Source organism: Triticum urartu, chromosome 3A (assembly GCF_056163025.1).
Source record: "Triticum urartu cultivar PI428250 chromosome 3A, HENAU_Tu73, whole genome shotgun sequence".
NCBI lineage: Eukaryota > Viridiplantae > Streptophyta > Magnoliopsida > Poales > Poaceae > Triticum > Triticum urartu.
In genome coordinates this window covers 646,726,486-646,741,453 of record NC_141875.1, presented here as the reverse complement: position 1 = coordinate 646,741,453, position 14,968 = coordinate 646,726,486, and the positions used below count along the sequence as shown (strand labels likewise).

General features: G+C 47.0%; 2 protein-coding genes across 4 annotated transcripts; one reads left to right on the top strand and one right to left on the bottom strand.

Moving 5' to 3' along the window:
• The first annotated feature begins 7,040 nt into the window (after positions 1-7,040).
• LOC125545736 (protein CPR-5-like) lies at positions 7,041-10,318 on the top strand. 3 transcript variants are annotated; one of them, XM_087513779.1, is made up of 6 exons: positions 7,041-7,398; positions 8,276-8,332; positions 8,397-8,432; positions 8,512-9,180; positions 9,274-9,790; positions 9,887-10,318. In XM_087513779.1, exons 1-6 carry the CDS (start codon positions 7,150-7,152, stop codon positions 9,940-9,942), a joined length of 1,584 nt encoding a protein of 527 aa, XP_087369905.1. In that variant the 5' UTR covers positions 7,041-7,149; the 3' UTR covers positions 9,943-10,318. The 3 variants fall into 3 exon arrangements, with proteins under 3 accessions (XP_087369905.1, XP_048565722.2, XP_087369907.1); XM_048709765.2 differs by having other exon boundaries at positions 9,884-10,318; XM_087513781.1 differs by having other exon boundaries at positions 7,272-7,398; positions 8,245-8,332; positions 9,884-10,273.
• Positions 10,319-10,989: 671 nt separating this feature from the next.
• On the bottom strand, positions 10,990-14,149 carry LOC125545766 (uncharacterized). The gene is made up of 3 exons (XM_048709799.2): positions 12,299-14,149; positions 11,539-11,748; positions 10,990-11,405 (listed from the first exon to the last, which is right to left on the bottom strand). The coding sequence occupies exons 1-3, from the start codon at positions 12,615-12,617 to the stop codon at positions 11,299-11,301; spliced, it is 636 nt and encodes a 211-aa protein (XP_048565756.1). The 5' UTR covers positions 12,618-14,149; the 3' UTR covers positions 10,990-11,298.
• Between the last annotated feature and the right edge of the window lie 819 nt (positions 14,150-14,968).

Here is a 14,968-nt window from a genome sequence, read left to right as displayed (position 1 = left end):
GTTATCAGCAGTCAAGCACCTTTGATGTACCGCAAGCCACATAAAGAATTCTCGGAGGAGCCTTGGATCTCCAAATCGGCTTGTGGCAAGCAAAATGATTCTCAAGATTTTATTTTTTGGGGGAATGTCCTCAAGATTTTGTTGGAGAAAAATTGTAAGACTGTAAAGCATGTCATGTTGAACACTAACTAATGATGATGATCGTGGAGTAAATTACGTCTATAGTACCTGAACTTGACTCTAGGGTTCACTTTCATCACTGTATTCCAAAAGGGTCAAATTACGGTCATTGAGGTCGCAGAAATGCGTTCCTCTACGGTCAGCCCTACCGTATCCAATGTATTTTGCTAACGTGGCACATTTTGACCGGCCCTGCATCGTTGACTTGCTTACGTGCCAAGCGCATCTTTCTCACACAATCTTTTTGGCATCAGATCTAATGAAACTGAGCACCGCCCGTCCGTCTATGCCAACATGCTTTAGAGCCCGCGGCGAGCAGCACATCGCCTCCGGGCACTCTTGTGCAACGGCCTCTACTACCCACCGCCTTTCTCCTCGTCAGGCCAGAAGTCCCGCTCGGCTCGAGCTCCTCTCCTTCAATGCCCCGCTCTTTGTTGAGCAGTACGATGACGCGTTGCACCCGTACGAGGTTGCTACCATGCACGGCGAACTTTGGTGCATTTCCTCGCCCACCCCATGGAGCTCGATGACGTCGCCCCGCAGCGGCAGAAAATAACATGCGCGGGCAGCCGACGGTATGGAGTGCATGGTGTTTGGCGGGGCGATGCCGTACTTGAGCAAGTTGAAGTCCTCGCAGCTCTCCGTTCTGAGTCACCGCATATCTGCAGTCTCTGCACCATCAACCCATGTGACGTCTTCAACGAAGACGCAACCAACGGGGCGTCCGGCGTGCCGATGGATTACTGGTTGCAGGCTGGGGTTCAGCGACCAGTGCACAAACTACGAGTACGCCTGAGAGCTGCGAGGGTATGACGGCGTGGGCCTCCGGCAGGACGACGAGGTGAGGAGAGAGCAGGTTGCCAACCATGTCAGGCGATGTAGGCGGATCAGGTGTTGAGGAGCACGGCATGGTGTAAGGCTAAGTCGGCACTGTCGCAAACATGGTGCCGCTTGGTCACGCACGCAACCATGCATTTCTCAAACCAGGCCGACCTCCTCTGACGCCCGTCGGGTCAGTAAACTGAAGCAGCAACCCATGGTGACCTCCACAGCGGCGCTTGTACTTCCAACGAGGCGCATCGGGACAGTAACTTTCATGGTGCCAACGACGCTGATGAGCTTCAAGCTCGGCATGGTGCGGGAGTTGGGATTTGAAAGCATGAGAGTCTGGCCAACCAGCGCAGCAATTCGTTCGTGGGCCGCACGAGGCTTTCAGGAGCTCTGACGTGACACACTGACACTGAAGAGCTGCGGCAACGGTGGGAGTGTGGGGGTGTGGCGCAGCGATGGGCGCAGGTAAGGTGTTTGACAGAATTACAGAGAGAAATAGTGTAGTACAGTAGTAGTGAGAGAGGGGTATTAGCCACGTCAGCAAAAATAAAACTGATACGGTACTGGTGACCGTAGAGTGACACGCCTACCTCAGTGACCGTATTTTAAGCTTTTCTAAATACAGTGATGGAAGTGAACCCTATTAAGTTTAAGTATCATAGATGTAATTTACTTGATGATCGTGCATGTACCAACCATGGAGAGGTGCCTAATCTCCCTACGAGGATCAATAAGCTGTGTCGTGCTGCCTCGATGCCGCCGGGAGCCTCTATGGCGAGCTAGAGTACAAACTTCTTCCGCGACGCCTCTCATTCCCTAGTATCCGTTGGTTGCTAATAAAATACATGGAAAACTACAACATGATCGACAGATTGTTGAACGGCACCGTGATAGATCTACCTCAAGCTACCTGCCTCGCCACTTCTCTAGTTCTATCTTTTCTGTCTTCCATATTTAACTTCTGTGTTTCTCTCGACCTCTTCTGTGAGGTTGAGCAACCTCTTCTTCTGCTTCTATTTTTTGCACCCTCATTGATGTATCTTGGTGTACGTCAATTAAGGGCCGCATCACTGTAATATTCACCCCCTATCAATGGAAAGATATGCAATATGCGGATTCGCGAGAAAAATGTTTCTCTCGACCTTTTTTGCAATGAATGCTCTGGTCTATGACTGTTTCTCCACATGGAACATCAAGCCTGGTACTACTTCCATAAAAAAAAGAAACAATGTACTACTCTCTCCGTTTCTTTTTAGTCTGCATATAAAAATTGGTCAAAGTCAAACTTTGTAAAGTTTGACCGACTTTATAGAAAAAATATGAACATCTACAATACTAAAGCTATATGGTATGAAAATTAATTTCATGAAGCATCTACCAATATTGATTTCATATTATGAATCTTAATATATTTTTTCTAAAAACTTAGTCAAAGTTAACAAAGTTTGACTTTGATCAAATTTTATATACAGACTAAAAAGAAACGGAGAGAGTACTCTCTCTATCTCGAAATATAAGACGTTTTCTTAAACTATTTTGAGATAGAGGGAGTACTTGCGTATTTCTGAAGCACTATGTTTTGATAGCTCCACCAAACGAACAAGTTCAAAAATCCTAACTTTTCTAAATTTTTACCTTTCCTTGATAACAACCAATATTTCCTACATTTTCCACCTATTGAAGGAAATCACCCTCCATCGATATTAGCATTTTTTGGAATGAGATCTCTGGGTTATGATTTTTTTTTTGCGATTCTTTCCAATTGTGACCTCTCCTTCCACTCCGGCTTCTTCTCGCATAAACACCTCCACCACAGCCAGGTGACACCACCCCAGACCTCCTGCCTCTCCACACCTTCTCCGCCACCTCCTTCTCGTACTCCATTAACAATTCCTCCGTCACATTTGTCCACGGCGGTGTTGAGGGCATGGCGCAGCAGCGTACCAGCGGTAGAGCAACGCATAGCGGCAGGAAGCAGCACGCAGCAGGTGAGGCGAGCGGCCGACGATGGAGGGCAGAGATGCGGCCGACGTGGCTGAGGGGGCGGCCGGCAGAAGATGGCCACGACTGGAGGCGGCGCGAGGCAGGGGCGCGACAGCGGGGCGAGCGAAGGGATATGTAGCAGCAGATGGGGCGAGCGCAGCCAGCGAGAGTGTGGCGCGCGGCCAGGGTGTGTGTCGCGCGGGGCACAGTGGTGCGGTGGCTGCGGCGAGCGCGACGGCAGCGGCGGGCGCGACCGACGCTGTGTAGCACGGGCGTGGGGATGGAGAGGGAGTGGCCCTGCGGGCGCGGAAGAAGAGCGGCAGGCTCGGGCATGGGCATGCATAGGAGCGAACATGTGCCACGGGGTTAATCCGAGGAGCTCGGTGGCTACCCCTGCAATGGCCATGGCGGACGGCGGTTCTCGACCACGGCGAAATACCTAACGAGAGCAAACGAGAGGGGAAACAGGGGAAAGGCAAGAGGAGATCATGGCGGTGTCAATGGCGCCCTAGGGGAAGACATGGGAGCTCGGGGCGGCGCGGATCAAACAACAATGTCGCGGTGGCCCAAGGTTGAGGAAGACGGCAGCGACGTCGATGCGGGGTGCTGGACTTGATCTAAATATATCGGCTAAATAGGCTATGCTGATTGGCACTAAAGTTGAGCTAGCACCGCTTGATTATGTTACATATAATCGCCAAGATCTCGTCAGCGGCGTCATCTCTTTCATGTGCTTTACTACATCACATATGTGACAATTTGATAATAAAAAAGGTCATTAATGTCACTTAATATGTATGAGAATATTAAATGTAATATTAACATAATTGATATTGAACTTTTAAAATTAATGTGGCCCCGTTGCAATGCACGGGGCGTTCTTTTAGTCGGTATAATTGGTGGATGCGGATGTATGCATGCCCAGCTGACCCATGATTTCTAAGCTCTTATGTAGTCTTCAGCTGATTTTTTTTTCGAACCCACGTGGATGTGGATGGGGATGTGGCTGTGCTTGTTGGTTGCATTCCAGTAAGAGGTTCTGCACTCGAACGTGGAACTAAACCCAATCAGATCCACACCGTATCAAGTTTCCGCACCTGCTCTTCTCCCCACTATGTACAATGGACATGGTCGCTGGAGCGGCTAGGTTTGAACGACTTGGCGGTGTGATGAGTTGATAATGAGCTGGCTGAAAGATGGTGCAAATGGCAGTTGCTTCTTCTCAAGGTACATGAGGCAACGGTGATGGTGGCCTTTACGGATGCAGGCATAAGCCCAACCATACGCCCAACAAGTAGGAAAATTGTTTTTGCATGGTGGACGAGTGGACATGAGAGATCCATCTACAATGGAGTTCCATGTATCGGCATGAGGGAGCTAGGGATCTCTCCTTCGACAACTGATCCAACTCACAACGATGGAGGTTGGTAGCTCTACATAGCAATACCACTTTCTTTCCCCAAGCCTTCTATTCCCAATTGCATTTCACAATTTTGATCTAATTTCCTTCCCCTGCCATGCACCCCTAGACTAGCTTATATGATTTCCTCACTTGTGATCTATTTGATAGCAACAATAGAAATTTATGGCAACTCGTAGATCATCAAACTTGTTGCCATATGGGAGATTGAGCAAGATATATATGTGTGTGTGACATTATGGATATTAACATGGCAAATGGGGGTGGGCATGTGCTACCATTTTGCATTGATTTCATGTCGGTAGGTGGTAAGTTTATGAGCATGGGAGTGACTTATGACGTGTCATTATCGTATCATTGAGTTGTATTGACTTGAACGCAAATTGTGAATGTTAGAAGAGAATTATTGTGTATCTCTCTGATATATCTCCAACGTATCTATAATTTTTAAAGTATTCATGCCATGTTTACAATAATTTTATATGGTTTTGGTATATTTTTATATGATTTTCATGGACTAACATATTAACCTAGTGCCCAGGACCAGTTGTTGTTTTCTGTTTGTTTTTTGTGTTTAAGAAAATCCATACCAAACGAAATCCAAACATGACGAAACTTTTTGACAATTTTTTCTGAAAGGAAAGAGACTCGGGAAGCTTCGAGGAAGTACCAGAAGACCCACAGGGGCCCAACAAGGCGACATGGCGCGCCCTGGGGGCCGGGGTAGGCGCGCCCTGGGGGCCGGGTGCCTCCTGTGGTACCTCTTCGCGTGATTCCAACGCTAAAAAATCTTATATATTTAGAAACCCTCGAAAGTTAATCTAGATGATTTTTTCTGCCACCGCAAGGCTCTGTTCTGAAGCGACCTCATCCGGAGCTCCGTTTTGGCACCCTGCCGGAGGGGGGAAGTCATCACCGGAGGCCATCTTCATCATCCTCGCTGCTTCCATGACTTGGCGGGAGTAGTTCACCCCCCCCCCCCCGGGGGGCTGAGGGTATGTACTAGCAGCTAGTGGTTGATCTCTCTCTCTCTCTCTCTCTCTCTCTCGTGATCTTGATAGGGCACGATCTTGTTGTAATCATATGGTGTTCTTCCCTTTCTATCTTTGTTGTGATGAATTGAGTCTTGCTCTTTCAAGTTCGGAATCGAAACTACAAAGGACAATTCCGCTTTGGAATCAAAACTTCAAAGGACAAGCAGAGTCGTTGCTTTTCGGGTCGTTGTTGCATCGAGGGAATGCCACATCCACTTGAAATATTTTTCGCGCTTGACAGATTATTTTCTCGATGCAAACATAGTAACGATGGGCCGTCCAAGTGCTTTCATAGTCCATTTAACCGGCCCAAAATCATCACATCGTTATCTCCAAACGAGTGCTTCAAAAATGTTATTTTTTGGCGGAATCAAATTTTCGCCCGTTTCCTAAGAGTCTGTAGGTGAACTTTGTTGCCATGGTTCACTTCAGAAAATCAAGAGCATGTTTAGATGCAAGTAAGCAAAAGCATCAGTTTTGCTGTTACCGAAGCATGTGCAAGAAGTATGCCATCCATCACACAATGACCGCAAATACGATTTCCATTGATAAAGTTGAACAGAGACATCAATTTTCTGAAATATAATGGCAAATCACAAGCATATGCTCATCCTTCTCAAAGTTTCTAATCCTTTAATGCATCTTTGAAATCATCGTGTTCTCAATTACATCCACGAATTATATTAGAAAATTGTCGACGCTAGAATAGAATATGTACCCCCAAACCGCCACATTCAATCGATACAATTCCACTTCGGAATCAAAACTTCAAAGGACAAGCAGAGTCGTCGCTTTCGGGTCGTTCTCACATCGAGAGAACGCACATCCACTAATTGATGGCGCGTGGGCGGCGCAAAGTCTTCGACCCCATGGCATCACAAACGGCTGGTCACTGTTGCATGGGGGTGGCACCGGGTCACCGTGGTGTGAAGTAGCGCAACAAACCCCAATTTATCGCCGCTTGGCAGAAGATCGGCCTCGTTGAATTGCAGCCAAGTTCGTCAACACTGTTTGCCTCAAAGATCATGATGTTGTGTCGAGATCTGGGTACGGGTTCTCCAAATATTTATCTAATGAGAGATTATCTGCTAATTAGCATTTAAGTAGTTAGGTAGAAATTATGCTTGCCCTTGAGCTCCCTTCCCAACTGAGGTAGGTCGAAGCCGCTCCTTAGCTCATGCCTGTAGCACCGCTCGTCAAGACCTCCCACCCCCTCTACACACTTCTTGCTTCCTTTTGCTGAGTGCCATGCATCAGTTTGGGGAACAACACTCCACTCTTCTCGCTGCCGGCGTGCGGTATAGATGAATTTAATTTGGTGAAATTCATAGGAGGGGTAACTTGGTTTTTTCATGTCAGCTAAATTCTGGAGATGATATAAATTTTAGAAAAGGGGCAAAAGGCAAATGGTCAAACGGCAAATAAAATTAAGGTAAAATATCATGTATACCATGCAAAAGAAGGGCTAAAAAATATACAAAAATGATCAAAAGGCTTGGAAAAGATAGGGCAAAATCCCATTCTCTGAACGAAAATCCAACGGCTAATTCAGCCCAACCGCCGCGCACACATCCGTAGTTCTGTTTACTCCCACGCCGCTTCGTTTTCGTTCTTGTCGGCCGTTCCCCATCCATCTCCATCCAGATCGCGGAACCCCATTTGACTACCACCGGCTTCGCGGGACCCCCTCTCCCCTCCGGGATGGACGACGGGCCCGGCCTCGCCGGCGAGCCCGCCCCTGCGTCCTCGTCGGCATCCTCTTCCGGCTCGCGGGCCTCCCGGCCGCGCAAGGGGGTGCGGCTCCGCCCGCTGCGCCGGCGGCGCGGTCCGGCGCCCGCCGCACTGGCTTCTCGGGGCGGCGACGGCGAAGGCGAAGATAATGGCGGCGCCGCCGCGCAGGACGGCCTCGCGCTGCCCCTGGGGATGTCGTTCGCGGCAGTTCTCGCGCGGGTACGTGCTCTGCCGGCCGGTGGTACACAATAAAGTCTCGAATTTTTTTGCTTGGTATTACATACATGGTTGCGCTAGTCCAGCATTTGTACTCCCTCCGATCCGATTTAATTGACGCTGACAATTAATTCGGATGGGAGGGAGTAGCATTTTCTTTAAAACTATATGCTGCCTTTACACACAGCTGATAAGTTCCTAGTATATCTTTCAAAAAAAAAAAATTAAGTTCCTAGTATTACCATCTTTTGGTTTTGAGGTTTGCACATTTGTAATTGTACTGCACCAATGCATATGCTGTAAAACCTCCTAGTCAACATAGAAACCGGAAGAAATGTTTGCGCCCTTAAGGTGTAGTTTCATGGAATGAAAGTTTAGTGTGCCTATTGGAAGGAGAACCTCCTTCTGCAAACTGCAGCAAAAAAATAAAGGAAAATTGACTGTTTACTTGTACTAGCATGGGGTAATAGAATTATAAGTAGATGAAATAACATGGGGTTTAATGTTTGCGAACCGTGGCTGCTTGTCCGATTGAGCACAGCTTGTCGATTTAGTGCAACGTCTGCTATTGGTTCCAAGATTCGACGTTGTTACTAATTTCCATATCTGTGGTGAACGCTAAATGATCTAAAATTGAACTGTTGAATGTGCTGCCTTTCTTTCCTCCACTTCATCTTTCCAATGCCAACTTATGCACGTCTGCTTACATTCGCCGCCTTTTCATTCGTTTGCAGTTCCCACAACTGCACACTTGTTCTCTTTAGTAAACGATACATTGTACTCACCCGCGTACTACTACACATTTGCGTTTCATGATCATTTTGTTAAATGGTCTACCTTATTGGTCAGGGTAATAAGGAGTTACCTTCCCTGATGACAGGTTATGAATTCGAGCAATGATTCAGGCGAAAGATTGCATCCGGTCATCCTTTCCAAGGTACATGATTTATAATTTAGCAATAAGCCCTGTAAACCATTAAAAATGTTGTCTCAAATCGCAGATCTGTACATCAGCGGTGAAGGAATCTTTGGCAAATGTAAGCATGGCCCTCTTTTTGTTGGAGCTCACCTTTCTGTTGACATTCCTTGTATATCTTTTACTTATCAGTTGTATAGACATATGGTGACAGGTTTGACAGTTTCATGAGAAATTTTGAGAATTCATTTAGCAGCACACTGAGGACGCTTCATCGTATTAATGAGATACCTGTCTATGAGAGTAGTCCTACTCCTGAATACTCTTCTACAGATGGAGGCTCTGGGGCTGTAGGAAACTCGAGCGCTGTTGATCTGCAAAATCATACAAAAGAAATCGAGCAGGACCTCATGAACTCTGTAGAAAGTCAACTTGTTCTTTATGCCAGAGACAATCGACAGCTGGCTGATCGTGCTCATAGCAGATCCTCTCGTGAAGCTGATCAGTGCATTCTCAGTGCTTTTGAGAGATCTGTGAAGGAGCAGGCTCGCTCACACGAACTCAAGGAGTGTGAGATTAGTCTTAGCATGAGAAAGCTGCAGCTGAAACAGACTGAATTAGCTCTTAGCTCCTCCTCGCACATGTTAGAGAAGATTAAGTTGTCCTTGGGTTTTCAGAAAGCTTCCTTCCAAGGAGAGAAATTCAAGACTCAGATGCAGGACACAAGGCATGCAGAAATTCTGAGGACTCTTATAGATTTCCTTGTTAGTGCAGTGGTAATTATGTCAGTGTGTTTTGCTTATGGAACTTATGTTCACTCGTACCAACGGATAACTGATGTTACAGCAGCTTGTTCAGCTGCTTCAAGGGTACGTTCATCTACCTTATCGCTCAAAATTACTCTTGATAAGTCTCTTTGTTAATCAGAAGCTTCTCACTGTCTCTTTTCCCACCTCATACAGGGATCTAAATCTTGGTGGGTGCCAAATTCAGTGTCAAACTTCAATTCTGGCTTGCAGTTCGTCAGATGTCATGTGATAGCAGCAACACGTATGTGCTTTGGCATAGTCATGATTGTGGCAATTGCTTGGTTAGCATCCCAGCGTTCCGCACTGACTGGATCAAATATGCCTATAACTTTCAATTTCATTTTGTTGGGAGTTATTTGCGGCTTTGCTGGAAGGTTTTGTGCCAATACTCTAGGCGGTGATGGAAATATCTGGCTTGTATGGTGGGAAGTCCTTTGTTCCATCCATTTACTTGGAAACTGTTATCCATCTGTTATTTACCACGTTCTTCATGGTCCTATATCAGTAACTCACAGCAAGGATGGTATGTGGCTCCCGTACTGGGTTCGCCGGTGCATATTTTATGCTGTGCTGGGGCTTGTTATCCCAGCCTTGACTGGCTTACTTCCATTTGCTTCTCTCTCTGACTGGACGGACCATTTTACGGAAGAGATAAAATCCTTCTTTGTTGGTAACGAAGTTGAAGCCTGAAGTATCTTGTGTTCAAATAAACCTTTTGGACTTCTGGAGGAGTAACATATGTTGAATTTGATGTTTGCCTCAGAAGTTTATCTTTGGAGAAGGAAACTTTGGATGGGAGTTGATGGCATTGTTGAACCATAAAGGAAGAATAGTTGAAGGTATCAATGCTTGCAGTCAGGCGGTGCAAGCTTCTTCGTTGTAGTGAACTTGTGACCTTGCACTCAGATGTCAGGTATCAATGCTTCAGTTTGCTGTATATATTTTTGTTCTCAAGGTGCAAGGTCACAGTATAGTGTTAAGAGTGCAGATCGGTTAACTGCCACCTGTGTCGTAGTTATGTTTGTTTAATCTTTCTCCTGGAATGATGCTTTTCTTGCCTCACTTGGGTAAATTTAGAGACAATACAGTGTTAAAGAGTGCAGACCAGTTGACTACCACCTTTATTGAAGTTATGCTCTTCTAATCTTTCTCCTGGAATGGCGTTTTTCTTACCTCAGTTGTGCAATCTTTTTGCTCACTGTCAATATCAAGAGATGTAGTTCCTCTACTGTTGACCGCTTACGGCTAAAATGTTTATGCTGCCATTGTTTTAGCTGTATGCCTGTGTGTATGATCCTCAACTATTTTAGATGCAAAGCTCAAAAGTATGCACAATTATGTGTTCTGCTGAACATACTAGGCCTTTATTTTCTCTCATTTGCATATAGTTTGTTTTTTTTTCTTCTCCCATTCATGTACACAATTGTTAACCCCAAATATTATAATTTAATAAGAATTATCGGCTATTAATAACTGCCTAGTGAAATACCCCGTAACATAATATAAGACCTTTTTTGACACTGTCATAGTGTCAAAACGTCTTATATTATCTTACGGAGGGAGTACTACTGAATATTTGAGCTGATCTCATAAAGATGCAGCAGTTGATGTAATTGAGAAGTACATTTCTGTTTTGATTATAAAAACTCCTTCCAAAAAATATTAGGAATATTAATTTCATCTCAAGTCATTTTAAAAAGTTGACCAAGTTTATAGAAAGATATCAATATCTACTATACTAAATAAATACACTGTGAAATTTTTTCATGGTGTATGTATTGATACTGATTTGGTATTGTAGCTGTTGATAGTTTTTTCTATGAACTTGCTCAACAAAACCAACATGACATATTTTGGGAAGGAGGCAAATGCACTGGTAACTGATTTGATAATATTGATATTAGCATTTTGCACCGATTACATCATCTTGGACCACCATTAGCAGATTTTCTGGCATCATACAAACACACCAATGTAAACAAGAAATACTAAATCTTACAACTGTTGCAACTGGCACTTGATACAAACCTGAAACTATGGCTCCAGACCACTCTACACATCTACACATAGCTTTAAGCCTTAGCCATGTCAGTTTACATAATCTTAGCTCTGCGAGTTGTTTCGAGTAACCAAGACTTGTGACACAAAAGTCTCAGTCTGCAGGACAGATTTGGCATATCATCGGACTCTCTTGCATGGGAGTGAGGTGACCATCTCCTCATCTGGTGCTCGCTTTCCATGCCCGTTGATGAAGCTGCAGGAGAATTTGACTGGCTGCTGTGTTTCTGCTCAATTGGTTGATTATCCAATGCAAGAACAACCAAATAAGGAAGAGTTCAGATTTCCGGATATGATGTATTTGATTTACGAATATGAATGATTAAGTTAAGAGACTGAACTTCGGCTGTTATAACTCACCTGAGTTGTAGTCTACTTGTTTGATCCTCTTAGATGGAGTCATGTCGTCCAACCTGAGTCTTCTCTTCAAACCAAGGGTGATCTCATCACTAAGTAGCTCCTCACTAGATTTTGAAAGAGCTGAGCTGTTGTGTTGGAGCTTGCTCTTCTTGGAACAATTTTCTGTCTCCAACCCAGACTTCCGCTTCGAGGACTGAAGAACTCCAGGATCTGACAGGAATATCATGCACAGATTCAGATCAAAATGTTTACATTAAGCTTTTTATCGACTGCAGCATAACAACATTTTTCTAGCACGATGCACATACTACGTACTAAGTAACACAGCTTTGCAACAAGTAGATGAGAATGTTGTGAGCCTATGAACATAGTGTATGCCAACAGTTCCGAAACCAGGAAGAGCAGAGTTGAGTTGGAAAATAACAGACGCATTAGCACCGGGGCAGTTGAATATCTCAATGCCCTTGCTCGAATGTCAGGAAGAGTGGAGTTTCTAATACCCCTGATTTGAACATGCATCCAACTTGCTCAAATAAGTTGCTACTGCATCTTTGGACCCTTAATATCCTGTACTAATATTTGATGAAACTGACCCAAAACTCAACCAAGCATTGGACCCTGAAGGCCTGAACAACATTGACTGCTATGTTGCTCTCTATCTCCAGTAGCGCCGGGAATCAAGAAGTCGGGGTTTGCTCAAAGAACACTGGCGCCGCAAGAACTTTTTTCATAGTACGTTTATACTGTAAGAGAGGCACACCTGGGCGTGGGGGCGAAGGCGCGGGCTTGCCGCGGATGGCGACGGGGGCGGCGGGGTCGGCGCCGGTGGGGAGCCCGCGCGCGGCGAAGAAGGCGAGGAGCGTGCCCCAGGTGACCGCCGTGGAGACGTGGCCGGGGCCGCGGCTGACGAAGTAGCCGTTGAGGCGGACGCTGGCGGGGTCCAGCCCCAGCGCGCGGCCCACCCGGGCGAGGTCCACCCCGCCGCCTCCGTCGACCACGATGGCCGCCGACTCTGGCGCGGCGTCGGGCGGCGAGGGATACCGGCGCAGGTGCACGGTCCGGAGCGGCGGCGCAGGCATCGGCGGCGATTCTTCTTGGATGCTCGCAGCTGGTACGATCGGGGGCTAGGGAGAGGAACAATGGCGAACACTCTGGTTGCTTTGGCTCTGCTGCTAGTGCTGGCGCTGGCGCGGATTCTTGCGGGGATTTCTGGAAGTGTCGCCGCGGCGCGGCGCGGTTGGTAATCGGATACGGACTCTCGCTGCGGCAGGGTCCCGGCCCACCAACCGCGTGATCTTCTTGTAGCAGGCTCGGCCCTCGGCCCCCGCTCTCATCTCGGCCCATTTAAATCACACATACTTGATGCAAATACTTGAATGCTTTCTAAACAGGCCACTACTAGGCGCCGGTGCGCCGGCCTAACTTTGGGCCGGTTGTACTAGCAACGTCCGATCGAATAACTCATAGCCGTACGATTCTCTCCTTTTCTTTCACCAGGCGTCTTCTTCCTTCAAAAAAAAACTCCCAGCGCTGCCATGGATGAGCGATGCGCCCAGCCTGAAAGTACCGCCCGCCTCGGTGCGCTCGCCTGTAGCCACCCTCCTCGCCGGTTGTCCTCATCGCTGCCGGCTGTCGTCATGGTGGAAGCAAAAACAAAAGCTAGATCTAGCAAAAACAGAACATGGTGGAAGCAAAATTTGAAGCTGTTTCCAGTAAAAAAATTATGGTGGTGGCAAAATAATTTGCTGGATCCAAACTTCTGACGATGCATGTGCTAGCAGTCAGGGTGGCTAGATGCATCATCTCCGCGTCTCCAACTCGCCGGGTTCGAGTGCCAAGGCAACAAAAATCTTTCAGCAAAAAAATTCACCCCGGGTCGAAGTCGGGTGGTTGGTTGAAGCAAAATCAAAAAATGCTTGTAGCAAAAACAAACTTAGGTGCCAACAAAAACGACATGAGCATTTGAGAGCTCTGTATCCAAAGAAGCAAAAAATTATCTTGGTTCCAGCAAAAAAATACACCGGTTCCAGCAAAAACAAAAAAATTGGTTCAGCAAAAAATGCACCAGCAAAAAAGTGGCCACCCACTCTTACAGCTCCCCCGGTAGCCGGTTGCAGCTCCCGACGTTCGAACGGCGTTGGATACAACACTCCTTGCTGCTGGATGTAGCTTCCCCGACGAGGCACCGACCTTGTAGCACATACACCAGCTGGTTGCAGCAGACAGGGGCACCAATTCCAACAAAAACGAAGATGTTCATCGAAAATGAATGGGGATGGTAGCAAAAAACAAAGGGGTTGTAGCAAAACAAAATGGTGGACCCAACAAAAAAAACCCAGTTCCAGCAAAGCCCCTCGGTTCCAGCACAAACTCGCCGCCGTGGCCGTGGCCGGATGCAGCTTGGCCATGGCGACCGAAGCACCCTGACTGCGACGGCCATGGAGAGGGCGTTTGTCCAGCTGCCGGCGAAGGCGGACAAGGTGACGAGCGTCACAGCCAAGGAAAGGTAGGAGCCGCACGAGCACCATGGAAGGAGCTGCTCACCGGGGGGATGGCCGTGCCATGGCTGACGAGATTGGGATTGGGAGGAGAGAGACTTGAGGGAAACCAATGGCTGTAGTGTGTTTTCAAGAGATAAGATGAAGAGGTAGGCGGTGGGTGGTCCCAGATGTTCACATAGTCACATGAAGAGAAAAACTAAAGCGAGCTACGCGGCGCGGCGCGACCGGGCGAAGCTTCGGCCGGCGCGCCGTCTCCAAACGTTTTCCTTCTAAATATTATTTAAAAATGAGCAATTTCTAAAATTTACATATAAATAGTCTTATATGTACGCGAACAGTTTTTCAACATGCGACTATTTCCGCTTTAGTTTCTAAACTGAATATAAGACATAAACATTTTATTCCTAAAAAATATACTACTACTATATATATGAAAAAAAGAAGCAAAAAGGGCTTAATAAAGCTCGCTGCAGCTCGCCACTGCGTACCAACCAAAGTCTTCCAGAATTGTACACGGTTTGCTAAGTTCTAAACCGATTCGTTTCCTGCCTTATCTCTGATCTTTCCGTGATTCTCAAGCTGATGTAATCCGTATACGCCACGGCCAGGCTTTGGCCTCGATCAATATATACGTACGCGGCCTCTCTCCTGAGGAGTAGAGAACGCTTCCTGAAATCCTGTAGAGAAAATCCTTCAGAGGCAATCATGGGGAAAGGAGCCCGCTCGAACGCAGCTAAAAGGACCGCCGTCGCTTGTGCGGGTGACGGAAAAGAGCAGCAGCGCAAGGCGATGCCGCCGGAGACAAACGCGCAGAAGTTGGCCCGGCTGCGGGCGCTGGTAGCGTTCGGCAAGGCGGCGAACGAGGAAGCCGCGCGCTACATCGACATGGAGGAGGAGGAGGTGGTGGAGTACCGGCGGGCGGGCAAACT